This window comes from Pocillopora damicornis, chromosome 13 (assembly GCF_964200805.1).
Source record: "Pocillopora damicornis chromosome 13, jaPocDami1.2, whole genome shotgun sequence".
NCBI lineage: Eukaryota > Metazoa > Cnidaria > Anthozoa > Scleractinia > Pocilloporidae > Pocillopora > Pocillopora damicornis.
Window position 1 is genome coordinate 3,189,772 of NC_142682.1, and position 18,208 is coordinate 3,207,979.

At 37.2% G+C, this 18,208-nt stretch overlaps 2 protein-coding genes across 2 annotated transcripts; one reads left to right on the forward strand and one right to left on the reverse strand.

Moving 5' to 3' along the window:
• Window positions 1-754: 754 nt before the first annotated feature.
• LOC113686484 (uncharacterized) lies at window positions 755-8,887 on the reverse strand. Its single transcript, XM_027204105.2, has 6 exons — window positions 8,199-8,887; window positions 6,365-6,469; window positions 5,832-5,967; window positions 3,909-4,765; window positions 2,444-2,536; window positions 755-1,528 (listed from the first exon to the last, which is right to left on the reverse strand). The coding sequence occupies exons 1-6, from the start codon at window positions 8,364-8,366 to the stop codon at window positions 1,412-1,414; spliced, it is 1,476 nt and encodes a 491-aa protein (XP_027059906.2). The 5' UTR covers window positions 8,367-8,887; the 3' UTR covers window positions 755-1,411.
• A 2,491-nt stretch (window positions 8,888-11,378) lies between these two features.
• LOC113686466 (uncharacterized) lies at window positions 11,379-17,049 on the forward strand. Its single transcript, XM_027204086.2, has 2 exons — window positions 11,379-11,750; window positions 15,352-17,049. The coding sequence occupies exons 1-2, from the start codon at window positions 11,539-11,541 to the stop codon at window positions 16,211-16,213; spliced, it is 1,074 nt and encodes a 357-aa protein (XP_027059887.2). The 5' UTR covers window positions 11,379-11,538; the 3' UTR covers window positions 16,214-17,049.
• Window positions 17,050-18,208: the final 1,159 nt, after the last annotated feature.

The following is an 18,208-nucleotide window of genomic DNA, read 5'->3' on the forward strand; positions in this document are numbered from 1 at the left end:
TCGACATGGCGTCCGATTTTCTTTCATACCGATGTAAATTTTCGCTGAGCAAATTAAAATCTTGCAAATTGGGCATTTTCCCTGTGATTCCCATTATTCTAACAGTTTAACTTTTTAAACAAACAGCTGTAAGTAATTAGCAGTACTGATTCATGTAACTGTGGTTTACCACAAACAAAGCGAGAGCTAATTGCAAAAAGAACAGAGAATACTTCGTTTGTGTGGAGTGACCTTGAACAACTTGCTCTTGGCAACGACCTGAGTCTACAATCTTTATCATCAACATAGCAAAAGACATTTAGAGTTCTCTTGACGACGTAGGATGGATTTTTAGAAATGGAACTGAGAATTTGGTACAAACGTTCCTTTAAGAATGGGAATCATCTCCAGTAGATGACTGCGAGCCAAAGTCATCGGTAGACATCATACTTAGGAGCTAAAACAGGATTCCTTAAAAGGGTCCAGTTACGTATAGATTCGGATTCTAGAAACCAACAGTCTCTTCTCTGCATTTTACGATGGAAAAGCGTTCGTCATTTAAGTGACGAAATCGTTTGTCATCTCTGAAAGCGTGTTCAATTCCTGGCTTCGAAAATAGGAATTTAATTGGCAGTGTTAATTAAAGCTATAAGAGTTGAAGAAAAACAAAAGAAAACAAAAGAGAAAGCCATCAAAAAGACTTAAACAAACAAATTATTAAAAAATAATTAAACCTCATGGCGAGATTTCTCCTAAAAGTTGAAAGGAAGTTTAATTGCGAGAAAGATGCAAGGCGGATAAAGTAACAAACGTGAATCATGAACAATACTAGTTCATAATATAAAAATGCAAATGTCAACAGCCCATAGTAAAACAACTTTGACAGCTATAGTGATGACTTTGTGAGCGAGTGATTTTCTTCATGCATGTTGCCTAGCAACTTGTCAAAGTTGTCACATGACGGCGCCCGTCGGCAAAAGAGAAGTTGTACATTTAAAACTGAACACCATACCTTGGTATTAAAATTTGGGTGGGACTTAACAATGTTACTCTTTTGAGAAAAAAAAGGAGTATATTTTCTTTGTTCTAATGGCTGCGGTTTTTAGTTGGTTCTGATTTATTGACACTTTTTCGAAATGCACCCAATACATCGTGTTAGTTTGGTTGGTTTTTTTTTCAGAAGACGTGGCATAGTTCTCGCTGTTTTCTTCCTTATAAGCAACCTTTGAACACAAAACACAGTGAAAGAATATTGGCTCTGAACATTTAAAATAATTAACACGATTCCTAGGCTCAAAACGTAGTTGTAATATGTAACGACTTCAGCGTAAGGGAAGATGAATAAAAAAGTATAAAACTTATGTTGAGAGGTACAGAAAATTGGAACACAAGGATTGAGCATGAGTAGACTACGTAGCCACGCCTCATGCTGTCATATCCCAATGGTCATTGCAGCCCAAGAGGAATCAGGTATCACGTGATCTATACTGGACAACCCACTGTTTGTTTGGGACTGGGCACCAAGTTGGACTTGCTGCTCTTTGTTTTCCTGAAAGAGAAAATTTTAAGCTAAATTGCAATGTTTTTTATTGTCACCCTAAGGAGAAAAATAAGGTGCCTATGCAACAGCCTTGCAATTTGCCCACTGGACTCCTGATCTTCAATCTGGATTCCAATGGGCTTACATATCAGTGTAAGCTCTGAGCTAATCACCATTTTGTGCTCTCGTGATTCTTACAGCATCTCTCTTCACTTGGATTTACAAATTAGAACCAAAAATTATGAAGGAAACTTAGCAAAATGCTGGGAGGTAACCTAGAAATGGACTTGCATCTTACTTGGTCGCAGTTCTCCTGGTCAAAGGGGAATAAGCTAATGTTAATCATTTAACTCCCAGAAGTGATCAACATGTAACTTCTCCCTATATTATCCTTACATTATTCAGCAAATAGGTGATGAGAATATTCAAACTTATCAGGTAGAAGTTATCTTAATCTGACACCAAATTCTCATTACTACTTTACAAGGAAATGTGTAGCAGCTTGAAGGGAGAATTAATGATTTGATCTTGAGAGTTAAAGGGTTAACAGATGTTCAGATCCTACTGGTTCACGAGCTGGCTCTACCTATTTACTTTCCTTCGATGAGTAGTAGACTGTGGGTGCCCCAAATAATTCTGCAACATTATCATATAGGACTCTATTACCCACTTTGAAGTATTATTAATAACTAAAGCCATGGAAGCTCTGTTGTGGAAAAGTCTTACCTATGACAATAATAAAACCTAAGGCTCAAAAAAGATGCCTATATTTAGAATCTAAGACCTTATTTTTCAAAACATTCAGTTCAGTCATGGAGCAGCAATGAAGCCTTTTCAAAAACTTGCTTCTGTTTGCTAATCTTAGAGCTAAAACACTAGCAAACAAATGAACATGTTACACAAAAATAGATACAATTCATTTACCTGAAGCATCTGAAGCAGGAAGTCATCCTGTACTGAAGGAGTCTGCAGCCTTCCCTGTGCCATCTGGTTTGACCAGTTTTGTGATACATCAACCTACTCAGTCAAAGCAAAACAGAAAATAAGGTAAAAGGTACAGTTGAACTAAGTGGCCCATCCAGCCCTAGCTTATCCCACCTTCCTTGGCATAAAGTGACCAGGAGCATTCCCCCCTCTAGATGGGATGTCAGTTCATTGCAAGGTTACCCCACCACCCTTTCCCCCCTGTCAGCATTTCATCAGGCTTTCCTGACAATTCAACTGACCTATTTGTACTCCTGGGTGGCAAGAGACACAATGAATGTAAAGTGTTTTGCTCAAGAAGCCAACACAATGACCTGGCCAGGTATTGAACCCAGACCTCTGCAACCTGAGTTCTGTGTACTAATCATTCAGCCACCATATTACTAATCATCTCCTTGAGTAAAAAATAAGCTGAGGTTATTACACTCTTGTATTATTCCTTTATTTCTTTGTATGCTTATTTGTTTTTTTTTTTATCTACAGTATTTGACTGTATGTGAATTAATTTTAAGGCGTACTATAAAAAGTTTAAAATTTGGATAGGTTTGTCAAGTTACTTAAATAAATACGTAAATAGAAAATATTGTCATATGTCAAATGAACAATGTGATCAGATTGTTCACTGAAAATCTGAGGGAAAAATGCACCTCTTGACAGTGGTAATCTAAACTATCAAAAGAACTCTCTGAAATTGTTCTTTGTTCTCTCTTTTCTCTTTCAGAGGGAAATGAACCATAACTCAAGAATCTCAAAGTTTGATTTGCATTGCATTGTTTTTAGCAATCAACTGTCTCTTGTCGTTCCTGGTGAAAAACCTCACAGGATCTTTGAGGATCTTCAAGGATTGTCAAAGACCTGCCAAAGATCCTTAAGGAGTAGGATCTTTCAAGGATCTTTAGAGGATCATTAAAAGATCCTCAAAGATCTTTGTAAGCAAAAACGTTTGTTAAGATCCTCAAGGATTTGATAAAGATCCTTAAAGGATATTACAAAGATCCTTATAAGGATCCTCACAAAGTTCTTTTCAAGGATCCTTCAAGATCCTCAAGGATTTAACGAGGATCTTTCAAAAAGTTTTTTCAGTTTACTAAATATCGGCAACCCTTTTAATATCAGCTCTTTAACTCCCAAGATGTGATTGTAAAATCTCCCCTCTGATTTCTATGCATTTCCTTTTAAATTGGTAAGGAGAATTTTGTGTTAGATCAAGATAGAAGGTTCTATCTGATAAGTTTGAGTATTCTCATTGCTTGCTTGCTGGATAATGTAGAGATATTATGGGGAGAAGTTACATGTTAACCACTTCCAGGAGTTAAAGAGTTGATAAAACACGTCACATCCCAAAACAGTTATTTACTGAAAGAAAAAAAAACAATAAAAAACAAGACTGCTCCTTGAACCTTACCTGGCTTGTTAGGTGAGATTGTGTACATGTTCCTGTAGTTACAATCTGACTGTTATTTGGCATTGACATTGCCTGGCTAAAGTTTGTGATTGGAAAACTCATCTGACTTTGGTGCAGCATCCCTGCACCGCTTCCTCCAGTTGATACAGATGTAGATGAGCATGGTGTCAACATATTTTGAAAAGATGGCCTTGTTTGCCCTGCTTGAGAGGTGATATTTGCACTACTTGGAATGCTATTTTGGACTGTTGGGTATGGCAGTAAATTCTGCAGTAGTCTGGCTTGAGTACTATGAACAGCTTTGGAGTTAAGAAGAATAAAATTGTTCATATCTGTGTTTGAGTGCTGGGAAATTGCACCAGGAGCTGGCCTTGGTTGATTGGTGGGGACTGCAGAACCTTTTCCATGATTTCGTGGAGAAAGGTCTTTAACAGCAGCATCCATGCAAACTTTGGAGGAATTACTAACAGTGCTCATTGCTGGCTGGTAACTAAATACTTTTTCAATCTTAGGAATCCGCTGAGGTGACATAATGGCAGGTTGGATTGGAGTCAGCTGTGGTGAGCCAGTGGCACCATATGGGTTTTGTCCTGCAAAGTTTCCATTCCTGTTTCCTAAGTAAAGTGGAACACTTATTCCTGCTGGTACTAAATCTGGCAAAGGGGGTGTTGAAACATTTTCCATGTGTCTTGAGAAAGAAAGATTATTTCCTAGACGAGCATCTTTAGAGGGTGATCCCTTATTAGAGTTCTTTTTGCTCTGATTTGTTTTACCAGAGTTCTTGGTAGTTTTAAATGCCTTGGAAGGACTTTTCTCTGTGACTGAGCCATCTTTAACCAAACCACTAAGTGGCATACCTAGGTATAAAAAAGTGCAGTTCCCAATTATTTAAGGTAAAAAATTGTTTTTGTCTGGGTCTCTCTTCACTCAGTTCTTGAAACTACAACTGTCATGGCTGCCATGGAGAATACAAAAAAATTTGGCAACTAAACTTGCAGCTTAAGTGGTCAATTTGGCAGGCTGTAACATTTATACAACTTAGTTTTCATTGTCTGAAGTCAAGGAAAGACACACTTTTTCAGAAAATATTTCTCATGCTCTGCACCTTTCTTTAATCCTGTACACCCTGACATCAGTGTGCATATTTTCCATACTGGTCTCTATACATTTCATCAGGTGCTGACAAAGGGAATTTGCTTAACAATTAACAGCCCCTTTAATTTTTGATCATTTTGTATAATCTTATGACCTTCGCATTTTTATTCAGGCTAATATTGTGAGGAGAAATTAGATGTTAGTCTCTCTTTGGGGTTAAGAAGTTAGTGAAAATTGCCTCTTCCTTGTGTTGTTTTCCAAGAAGAAGTCTTGAAATGTTGCATGAATTGCCGTAAAAGCCATAACAATGATCAGGCAACAAGAACCAGTCAAAATATGTTTTTCAAATATAAATGCTTTTGTTACTGAGTTACAGATTATGACACTACTTCAACACAGCCTTTTGAGTACATGAACTCTCTTGCACATGAATTCTTACTTACGTAAAAAACCACAGGCTGTGACTCAAAATTCAGATCCTTTAAGCCTTACCTTCTGTATGTGTCATGTGATAGACTGTTTTATATAGCCTGGTCACCCTAAGTGACAATTCTCTGTGCAAAACATCTTGGCACAGGCTGTAGCAACAGCTTATGGGATGCCTAGAGAATTTCTGAGTGTGCAAATATTTGACCTAGCAGCAGAAAATTTCCCTTAAAGCAAGTTGTTACAGTGGTTTGAATTTTTTACACAATTAAAGTAAGGAAATGTAGTGCTGTAACTTATTTGGAAACATGAAAATAAGTTGAAACAGCCTCTCCCTGTTTTGGCTTGAGATTTTGGGCAGTGTCTCTTTAGGTCCTTCAAAAAAATCAATTTTACACTTACGTAGATCTAAAGTTTCTTTGGGTGGCTCATGTTCTTTCTTCTCTTTCCTTTCTTGAATTTCCTTTATTTTTTCTTCTTTAACTCTCCTTTGATGGGCTCTTAAAACCTGGATCACTTTTTCAGATTGTAACAATTCCTTGGAAAGTTAAATTTATAGTTAATACTAATACAGAGTGATGAGATCATTGGCTCCATAATCAAAGATAACTGGGGTTTTGGATTGTCAGCATTGATTACGACAAATCAATCCTTTAACTCCTGGAAGTGATTAGCATGTAACTTCTCCCTGTAACATCCATACCTTATCCAAAAAACAGGTAATGAGAACACTGGTACTCAAAATTATCAGGTGGAAGTTATTATCTTGATTAAACACCAATTTCTTGAAACTAATTTACAAGGGAATGGATAGCAACTGTAGGGGAGATTTAATAATCAGGGGTAAAGGGTCAAAGAAAGCACTCAGAGCATAAGATTATCCTACGATGGTTTGGTTACTAAAGAGAAGGGTGAATTATTCCATGATTGCTTACCAACTGCTTCTGAGCTAACACTTGTTGCAGCATACTGGCATACTTCTGTTCCATCAAACATTTTTCTTCTGCAAGTTGGTTTTCGATAGACTCACTCTGTATTTCCTGATAAATAAAATGACTTCTACTATTACATAAGGTGTACACTTCTATACATCCTATTATAAAAAAAAATTGTAACAAAGATCTTCTTGGAGGAGCATACATGATGGTGTAAGGAAGACTGAAAAAAATTGCGTGGCTCTATGAAAAAGGATGAGAGAGAAAAAATGAAGATCACATCGTGAAATTTGCATCATCTGAGTGGGAGGATGAAACACTAAACATTCAGCTCTGAGTCATGATCTATGGACTGAACTCAACTATGTATGTCACAATCCTAAGGAAAATGTTTCTATTTCTTACCCTACCACTCAAGCATTAATCTTTTGATTCCCAAGAGTGACTAACATCTAAGTTCTCCCTATAATATCACCCTTAAATCCCAATTAAAGGCTCAAGAATAATGGCAATTATCACCAACTAAAGAAGCTCTTGATTGTTAAACAAATTCTCCTTATCACCACCTTATGAAATAAAGAGAAGAGTATAGAGAATATGTAAACTTTGTCTTTCTGTAAAAATTCATGCATTGTGCATCAATTTTGAGCTTAACAACTTCCTTTGCCATCCTCCAAATAGCCTATATCAACGTGAAAAACACTGAACTTGTAAAGGGCAGGTCCTATACTAGAATCATAGCAGAAAAGCGAGGAGAATAAGGAAGAAAACTGAATTGGTTGACTACAAGTTTATTCAATACCAAATTCTCCGTATTGAAATCATAAGATTTTATGGCAGACAGTAGGAAGAATTGCTAATGAGATCTTGGGAATGAAAGAGTTGAGAGCACAGCTTTATTGAGCAAACACTCACATAAGTCCTACAAGTCTCTGCCTGTGAAAGGTTTTTCTTTGGTTAAAAAAATTCAATGACACACTGGTTAAATTGCTGAACAAAGGCAACCTGTCTAGAGATCCATCAAGTGGGTGTGCATTTTCTTATGGGTGGGGAGGTTAACTACTTAAAATATTTAGATGCACTAGACAACTCTTGGCCAACGAAAATATTTTAAATATCAACTCAACACAAAAATAAATTTATATTTCAACTCTTTGATGTAAAGATACAAGGATTTGAAAACTCAAACGCACAGGAAGCAAATGAAATTTGACACATTTGAAAATTACGTTTTACTTTGAAGCAGACGAAGCTAAAACTGACTTTTACAAAACTTTATTTGACAACGCAGCAATCTTAGTTATGATAATAAGTCTTTGCAATTTAATTCAATAAAAGGTTCTATCTGCATCAAATGAAACATATGGCCCAAGTGGCAACTATCTATAAAATGATCATTTACTCTTATATACTCAAAATAACTCCAGAGCATTTGAAATCTGAACACGATGAATATGAGAAGAGAATAACAGAAGCGCGATTGAAATTAGAAGTTTGGAATTTCCATTCCGGAATAATACAGGGATATTTAATATTCTCAGTACATTCCTCAATATATGAACAGTTCGCAAATACCAGTTAGATTCATCAATGTTTAATGAACTTAGGCAACCTACGAAACCTGTAAAATACCACCTTTGAATGAAAAGGATAAGATGCTTATTGGTGCTAAAACAATACAGAATGAAAAATGGAAATGTGCTTCACAAAGACATGTGACTTGTGCCCAGAAGTTATTTACCAAAAATGCTATTTTATCTAAATCAAAATTCACACATGTGAAGAGCAGTCCTTAAAGATAATCTTAAAAACAGCAGAGTGATTTAAAACTTACCTCAGATCCTTGGGCCTTGCGTTTTTTCTTCTTGTAATTTTGTTTGTATCTATTGTTGCGGTGCTTTCGGCACAAGGCCGTTCTGGAACCAACTGTAATTTCATGACATCCTTCGATTTGGCACGTTTTGGAGTTTTTCCGAGCTACCTCGAACACTAAACTTTCCATCCTTTCGAAGTGGCACTAAATTTTGTGCTCTTCGTTGATTTTTTAACCTTTTTTACGGACAAACTTTAACACGTGGTGAGAATGAATGAGAAAATCTCGTCCATGCTTGAGCACTGCGAAAATTGCAGAACTCACGGGCAACAGCGATCGGAAAAGCTTTCGAGCTTCAGCTAGTCGGAAAAAAACGTTTCGGAACTGTGCATTTAACTCTAAAATAAAAAAGAACGGGCGAATCCTAAGTTCAAAGAGAAAAGACGGATAACTTTGGAGCTTCCAGCCAACAAAGGAACTAAAGTCGCATGCAAATGAATGAATGAAATTGCCTCGTTTCAAACAAAACACATTGATTAGTTGGAATACTTTTTGTTGATTTTTCCAATGGAATTCCGCATCAAGGTGTTTTATCCTCGATTCACTTTCAGATTATAGTAGACAACCAAAATAAAGGATCACGAGGGCAGAGAACAGAAAAGTTCTCAATTTCTCTAAAACTGCGCGCGATCAGTGATTCGATCGACCTTAGTTTCCCGCTAAAATGACAACAAAGATGACCGGAAGTAAATTTAGCGTACAAACGAGGCTAAAGGAATGTACTTCCGTTTTGAGAAGTTAAAGGAATCCCCCGTTTGATAATGGATCGAAACTAAAATTTCCCAGAATAGTTTTCCATGCTTTTTTCGTTTCATGCGCTTATTTTCGTAAAAAATAGCGACTTCCTTTACCAGGAATGTCGATAATTTCATTCTTGTTTTACTTTCGAGTTCAAGAACGATGCGATAATAGGTAAACGACGACAGCAATAGTTTCGGGTCGAACCGTTTCATGAACGTTTTAGATGGGCTCGCCTAACTACGCACTACAAGCAGATTGATAAATCTTTCAGAGAATTTAATTAAAAAACAGCATAAATAAACTGCGAAAATTTTGAAATGATGTATGGCCTTCGTAAACTAACAATTTTGCTTGGATCTCTCAAAAGCGGAACTAACTGGCAAGCATTCCTGCTCTGTTTAATTTTTGTAGTACGCCATTTTATGCTCAGTAGAATTACGCCCCAACTACAGAGCATCCTTCTGTCCAGCTATATTATTTTTAAACTATGTCTCATAAATCTTAAGGGTTTCTTTCACAGTTAAGAAAAAATGCACTCTTTTGGTCGCACACAATTGTATGCCCTATTGTTGAGTAGCTTTTAGTTACACCTTGTTGACGCTAGGGCGGAAAATTCCTTGAAATCACATGACGACAAATACTCGGAAATTAAGCTCCGGTTGGCATAGTAGACTGAATCGAAACCATGACGCACCCTCGATGAGATCATCCACATTCTTTACTGCAGAGGTAAGGTACTCTTGTGGTTTTCCGTTTTCACGTGCCCTGTTTGTTAAATCGCGGACCAGTGTTTTTACTAAGGAGGGAAACACCCCCTTACATTTACCCCCATATACCCCGCTTTGATACCATGAAGAATAAAAACAAAAACAAAAAACTGATGTGATTATATTTGAAGTAATTGATGAAAAGAACATGAGGTTGACGAAACAAGATGAAGTCGATAAAACATACAGGCAGCCAATCAAATTAAACAAAGCAATCAACAAACACACATACAATTAAACGAATTACTTCTATGTAGACAAATCTACAGAGGTAGTTAATCGCGAGAAATCCACATATATACGAGCATCTTATCCTGACATTTAGAAATTGTTGAAATCGATGATAGCTATTCAAGGAAAACGATAAAGTGACCTCAGCTGAAACTTTCTTCACGTACACGAGAGTGATCGCGCTCGAACACTTCGAACGGCCTTGCGCATGAGCCTGCGGTTCTTCCCACGAGAAAGAGGTTCTTACATAAGGTCTTTACGGAAAGTGATCTTCCGTTCTTACTCGAAAACAGTTGCTCTAGGAATCGAAAGAGTTACATGAGCTGCTAACCGCTAAATATCAAATGTCTGTAAAGGGCTACTATCAAGTGAAATGTTAAGTTACAAACGTAATAATACAGTTTTGCACCCTGGTTGGTCAGACGGGAATTTTTTTGTTAAAAGAAAAACATTTGTTGCCAGGTGAGAGATTACCAGACCTACGCAATCAAAAAAAAGAAAATAAACAGGAACACTAAACTTTCTCTTTAGTTTCTAGATCTGTCTTAGTTTTATTGGTGGGAGTAAAAATAGCTCTGATAGACAAGAATGATATTAAAAAAACCTTTAATTTTCTGGATATTTGTCAGTCTGCGATATAAAATATTTAGCCTGTCTGTCTTTTCAGTAGTGTCGTTCAATTTTCGGATGGAAGGAGCCCAGTCTCTCATTGGATAGTGCTCAGCGGCCGCAGAAGGCTGATCTAAACAGATGGAAATTGTCTGTTTAAAATTCTATTTCATTTGCTTAGAAAGAAAAGATTTTTCTGACTGCTGAAAAATAATTTGCACTGAAGATCTATGGATAAATTGCTCGATTTGGCCGAAAAAATGTGATTCGGCCCGATCAAGAATCGTCTGTGATAATATATTACTCGTTGATGAATGAAAGTTTGAATTCGACAAACAGGAAGCAAAATAAGAGTACTTGTCAGGATCAGTTAGGTGTGGGCACATTAAACAGGTCGTACAAATATTTCAGACGTTAAAATTGTTGTTCGAAAAGAATTTATCAATTATTCTAACCAATCACTGGAACGACGCCTCGCGTCAAGTAGGAGTGGATTCTTGTGTTGGATTTGACTAAAGCGTGGTTTTATCGTTAACAGGTGTACACAAAATGATTGTTTTAAGCATTGTGAAATAAATTTGCTTGAACGACAAAATAAAAAAGAAGGAAATGCATTTAACAATAGTCTCGGGAAATGACGAACCGGCCCTTTCATATAGTTGCCTTTCAGATCACCGGAAGTCGATCTTACAGACCTTGCGTTAAATTGAACATCCGCTTCCGGTACGTGGCTTTTTTTAGGTTATTTACTAAGAATCAATTTTTAAGGCATGACATGACAGGACTTCCCCTCATATGAGAATAAAGTTTAGCGAACATTAGCGTGCCATATTGCAGTTGATCGAAGCGTCATCGACAGCTGGTCGAAGGCGGAAAAATTCAAATCGAATATTTCTTAAGGGTGCGCGACAAAGTTGTGTGTTTACAAAATTACGATCCTGAAAGCAGTCGAGATGGAAACGGACGGATTTGCAACGGGACTATTTCTGAGTTACAAAGATTCAGAGATTCTTCTCATCGTATCATTGACTATAAACTTCTGCGTTTTATGGAGTGTAATTTTGCCAAAGCTGTGTCAAGCCGTCTTAAGAATGTCAAGTCGTTGGCAGAGAGGACATGAAATGGAGGAACAGCTAGGCGAGATTCCAGTTTGGTGTAGGAGATTGTAAGTAACTGCTTTTCACAATTAATATCTTATAGAAAACTCTTTCCGATGCCTGTGGTATGATCGGCAAGACGTTAAACACACGTTTATCATTCTGACTTCCGGTGGCCATAAAATTTTGGACTTCGGAATAAGATGCCTTACTCTCAAATATTTTATTGAGTGGTGAGCAAGAACGAAGATTTTAATTCTTCTTTGTCACGTGTTTCATTCAGTAAATAGACACAAAGGTTCGAAGACAAACGATGAGTCACAGACAGTGGTGAAAAGTTAGTTTAAGCGGTCTAAATTTTTGCTTCAGAAGTTTAAAAACATTTTCAAATAAGTGTTCTCTATGATCCTCTGCATTCATTTTCAATCGAATGAACAGTGATACACGTTTAAAAGAAATTTCGACATCGGCTTCACGTTGAAGTGTATCGATCTCTTGCGAGGTTATCTCTGAGGATTGTTGTGCGAACAGACCAGTTGATCATTATTTACTTAAACAGAGATCAGAAGTTAGTTTCCCGAGTGTATTTACTATCCTTTGCATTTTTAAGGATCCAAGCAGCAAAAACATAAGCCCCCGCAAAAATTGAACGTTACCAATAAAAAATAATAAAGTAAAAGTCTTTGCAACACAGACATTATACGCATTTAGCTGATTATGATCGACTTCCTTTGGTTAAATAGAAAAATTTTTCAGGGAAAAACACCATCAGATACGAAAATACTTATCAAAAGAAGAGCAATACTTTTATTTTATTTTCGTCATGATGCATGTTTCGAAAGGTTGAAACGATCACCCTTAGCTGATATGTATTCCCCCTGAAAGCCCTGTTTCAGTTTCAGAAGCGATTCAGGGTTAGTTTGTCATTCAGGAAAATTCCCTTATTTGGTCCAGTGATTCCGCATCGGTGGCGACTTTGTCACGGTTGCTTGACATCGTCATTTAAAGGATTTGCATCTTTCAAAAGTTTTCTCGGTCTTATTAGACTAGATTAAAAGCTAGAAACTCGAAAATTTCACAATATTCACAACTTTGAATGATGCTAGCACTGCGAGTGGTAAAAATGTTCCTGTTTTCTGGTCAGGTAGCAGCTGGTTCAATATCAAATTTTAAAATAACTTTACAGTGATCATCAAAAAGGGAACAACGAGTCGCCTATGTGTAAACGGGAACAGGAAAATTCTACAGTAGTTCAGTGAGTTTCCTTTCTGTCTGAGATTTCCTTGCATCAGCATTTATTTTCTAGCATTACTCAGCTGATGATCTGATCTTAATGTCGTTAGGCGTAATTTGTGTTCGTGTTAGCTAAGCTTTCTTCTTTTGCTGAAACATTCTCTTTCCTCTTACATGAGGTAAAACACCACCTTAATTTTTTGATTGGAGACTTCAATACCACAAAATTCGTTTGAAATAGCAATATTTGACTGAAAGGAAAAAATGCAGTAGCTCTGTCTGATATCACTGTCGAAATATCTAAATTGTCCGGGAACTAAAAATGAACAGAAATATTCAAGAATGATATTCTGCTTTCTCAGTTTTTATTGTTGGTACCCGGATAATTTTAGCACCAAGAGCACCAATTCTATGAGCACCAATTCTATGTCACGTATTGATAAAGGAAGACCTTATTCATTCTTAACGTATCAGCAATATTCATTCAGCGCCGCAAGGGAAAACTTAAAATTTTCGTATCTTTATCAATGAAGTCCACCAAAAAAAAGTTGAAGAATACGTTAAAAACTTGTGCTGTAAGATTTAAACCCTCTCTTTTTCTTCCTCAATATTTTGATAGCCCCTTTAACTTTCTTAACTCGGTTACCCAGGAGATGCAATATCTTTGACCAGGTTGAAATTTGACGGGCCCACGCTGAGGACGTAAATGTCCCGTAAGAAAATGTCGTTTTTGAATTTCAATTTCTGATGTTCGCCCACTTTTGCGATCTCCAACCCACTCTTTTTTCAAACTTTCGTCAAACGTCTCACAAACATTTTAATTCGTGGCAACGAAACGCGACCTTCTTGCTGTTAATAATCTCACAGTGTGTTTTGTCGACGTTTCTTCGATGAAAGTGTATGAAAGTTTTTTAGAGCGCAGCCATTTGACCTTTGGCACCCACAAGCGGGACCCTTTTAGTTGTCAACACTCCAAGTAAAGAAGCCTGCCTTCTTTTTTGCAGTTTTACGATCGATGTATTTCAATTTTCTCTTGTGACAAGATGAAAAGGGAAATTTGCTTCAATTAAAACATATTTCAGCCGATATACAAAAAAATTACTATACCTAACACTGGCTTTATTTAGAAAATCGGGAGTTTCTTTCCAACTATCGCCTTGGATGAATTTTCGAAGTAATTTCGATGTACGCTACGATAGACACTCAGTTTTTTCGCTTAGACTTCCTGTGAAGATGCTGTGCGTTATTTAGACTGCCATGGAACACGGAAAAAATAGGATATTCATGTTACGAAGGAAAATATTTATGAAGAAATAAATATCAACCACACTTCAACCCGACACAAGTTCTAGAAAAAAAAGACTTTTATAGTTTCTATGGCTTACAAATAGACCAAAACCTGAAGTTATTTATCTACCTCTGCACCTTGTCATTTTTTTGATATCCAACGTTTATTTTGAAAAAGAAGCTTCTCATTAAATGAAAAGTCTTCCTTAGTGACGATAATAATAAATACAGCTTTTCCTCACTGCGACTCAGCTGTTTTCTATCAATGGCGAAAACTACAATGTGGCGTAAGCTATTTTTGTACCAAACTTTTGTCTGTTAATTAAGACTTCCTTAGTAAACTTGTGGCGTTCAGTTTTTTTTAGAGGTTCTCACCCGCTGTTCCTGTTACAGAGTGAAGCAAACTCTGAACAGAAAGAAATTGTTTAAGATCTTGAAAATCAGATAGATAAATTTTGGTTGAAAACGGAAGTTGGTGACTAAATGTTTTTTTCTGTGCCTCCTCTGAATAAAACAGAAAATGAATTGCACCTCTTTAACTTTCAATGTGACAATCATAAAGCAAACACAATTTTCCTGTAAAATAACGGACAGATATCACAACAATGCTATTAATATACTTTCCAAGTTCCTTTCATTTTAAGGATTTCCGCAGATTATACATCACGGTACAGAATTATCAAATGTGAAAAATCAATGTTTTAGAAAACATCGAATATGAAAAATACCGTTATGTTACCATAATATCTTGGTGAATTGCGTTACTTTTTTATTAATGGTAAACAAATTTTTTAAGAGCAAAGACATGGTTTTGTGCATTATTAAAAGTTTAGTGTGATTTTTCAAAGATCTTATTTAACAGTTCGGGTAAATCTTCCTAAGCTTTTCTTTTTTTTTATCATTCTTGTCTGCCTGCCCATTCTTTTGTTTTACAATGTTTTTTTTATAACTCATGGCAAATGAGAGTTGGCCTGGAAGCTGGGTAACAGTCACCGAGCGGGAACGCACGCGAGTAACACGCGAGTGTCCTCTGGCTCGCGTGCGCCGGTTTGAATCACCCGCTAACTACGCGGGCAATTTTTTTCAAATTGCGACAGGTTCTTAGCTAGACACAACCAACATTTAATTTACCTGTTTTTCTTTTTTTAGCTCTACCAATCACGTATTTTGCGTGGCTCTTCCTGCATGTGGAATCGTTTTACTAACAAGTACAGACATCCTTCAGAACCCTTTCTTCACATTCGGAGGATCTTTTCTTCTCGTGTTTTCCATCGCTCTGGGTCATTACGTGTTCAAAGCAGCGGAAGTCCTCACGTTCCGAAGCGAAATCTTCCATTACAAACCGCTCCTAGTCCACCATGTTGTTGCTATGGCAACATACGCTGTGATTTTGATATTCGAGGAAAACACTCTCATGGGAGTAGTAATGTTATGTGTCGAGGGGAGCCTGATATTTGCTGAGAGAGAAAAGGAACGCTTTCGTCAGGAGGTCAGTTTTGAACAGGAATCGACATCACGAAAGTGTGTGACAGCCCTAGTTTTTGTACTTGCTATTATCATCAAAGGAATTATCCCAGTCTCTATCATCATCATTGCGTTCTTAATGGCGCTAAACGAGCTTCTGCGCATGTCATACATCCCGCTGGCTTTCTTCTTTCTAAGCCTGGTCTTCTTCGCCTCTGTGAACCTGTGGTTCTTCCGAGACGCGTTCAACGAAGTTTCGCGCCAATTTACCAGGCACCCTCGCTTTCCCGTGATCATTATACCAATACACAACAACCAGAAACCCTCACCACCGACCACTGCTATTAACAACGACGGGCTCAAGCAACTACTACTATCCAAGGAGGGCCTGGGGAGCTGCGTTAATGTGAAAGAAAATTCTCTCTGGGGAAAGGACGAGTTGAACTCAAGCCAAGGTGCACCAGCGATCCTTCCAATGGAGTCTTCAACACCAGAGGAGATGAAAGGACAATTCGTTTTAGAAATTGGAAGTAAAGGAACTTATTAAGTTCCAGCTGATGTCAATCTCTTCATCAGAACGTTACATTGCTTGTAAAAATATCATCCCTTGAATTTCCCGTTTCAGTGTTTAACGGAAGAAAATTCGAAATTTGGTTTTATTGTTTTGCGTTATAAAATTAGACATTGAACATTTTAAGAAAATTTATAGTTTTTTTGTTGTATAGAAAAGTTCTTAAATAGGAGACAAAGGACAGACAAAGTTTTTCTGTTTAATTCATTATTTGCATTGTTGACCACAAAACCAAAGCTAGTTATGGAATGGATCATGTTACTACTGAGGGTGGGAAGGGTAGAGGCCAACTAGAAAACATTCACCATAAAAGTACTTGAAAAAAAAAAAAAACTTGAGCTAGGTGAGAGAAATTATTGATCTAAGCACGAAAGAAAATTCTTGCTGAAGACTTTGAACAATATATTCGAGCGCAAAAAAAGTGCTTTTTCCTCAATGAGACTTAAATATCAATCATTTTCTCAAAATTCAAACGTTTTTTGAGTTTGATAAGCCGCGAACATAAAAGTGGCTTTGGACATTATTGTTATTATCAATATGAAGTTATAAGATAATATTAATTTATTTAGTGACAAATTTCTGTGACAAGAACACTATGTAGAAATATCTGTGCCAAAAAATTCCACGAATTGATATCGTTTTTACACGGTTTAATTTTCAGGCGACAAAATGTATGTCATTTCTTTGTAAATATAACTTGTTTAAACTAAACTGTTAACAAAATAACAAACATCAAGTTTTTATTTATTGAAGTACTCAAAGAGGTAGGGTTACTCACCCAAAAATTTCAAAATAAAATGAAAACTTAAAATCAGCCCTGTCTTGTTGAATGTCTGGGGCCTAGGCCTGAGTGAGGAAATGATGAAGTGTTTCTCAAGGTTGAATGGGTGACCACCCAAAAGTGATCAAGTTGTAACTTCTCTTTACAACATCAATCCAAATTCCAGCAAAGATATTCTGAGAATATACAAACCTCTCAGCTAATGGGTATGATCTTTCCTTAATACCCAGTTCTCTTGGTTTGTTTATAACAGTGGCAGACTTGGGAGGGGGGGGGGGTGGAATTGGCGAAAGGGGTTGAGAGTCCAAGAAAAAAAACCCTCTCGCCCTTAATTTTATCGTGGCCAATAATGATCTAGTTTAAAGTTGGAAAAACACCCAGACTTAATCTTTTGATGATGTTATCAAAATTATTTCAACAATTGCCCACATACATTGATAATGTGTCCTGAAACTCGATTGGAAATTCTTGTAATCAGGTGCACACTGGATGAATGTCAAAACCGCAAGATGGGAGGAAGCCCGTCCGAAATTTCAAATTGAACCCTCTTAAAGGGGACCGATTTGGGCGTGACTCCACTCATGACTCGTCCCCTAAAAAGAAAAAAGCATTCGGCATTGAAGTAATTTTTAGATCTTATAACATTACATTCACGAAAATTTCGATTGAGTGTCGAAAACCATAATCGGAGTAATGGCAACAGCCAATCATAGCAAAGAAAAAATTATAGGAAGCCATTAAAAACTAAAAGTAAAAACAATCAAACTGCCTGGAGCGCGGGAAAACGTTAGAGAAAAATTCGTGATTGGATATAGTTTTGCCTCCGATTGGTCGAGCAGATAGCGCGAGTTTTCTAGACCAATCATTGGGCACAGTCAACCAAAACCAATGGATTACTTTCACCCTGCTCCCACTCCCTTATGCTTTTCCCCGCTGGTGGAGGGGCATAAGGGAGTGGGAACCTGGAAACGAACGGGCGGAAGGGGTGTGGGTGACAGGGGAGGTAAGGGCGCTCACTAAGGCCGGAAATGGGACAGAAAAGGAAAGTGCGCGCAATAGTAAATCCTTAATCTGGAGTTTTGCGTGATAAAGGGCGGGAGATGAGAGGAAAGCAGATTACTGGAAGAGAGAGATATTCTCAACTTCCCCCGGTTTCCCCCGCCGTCTATTCTTGTACACACTAAGAAGCG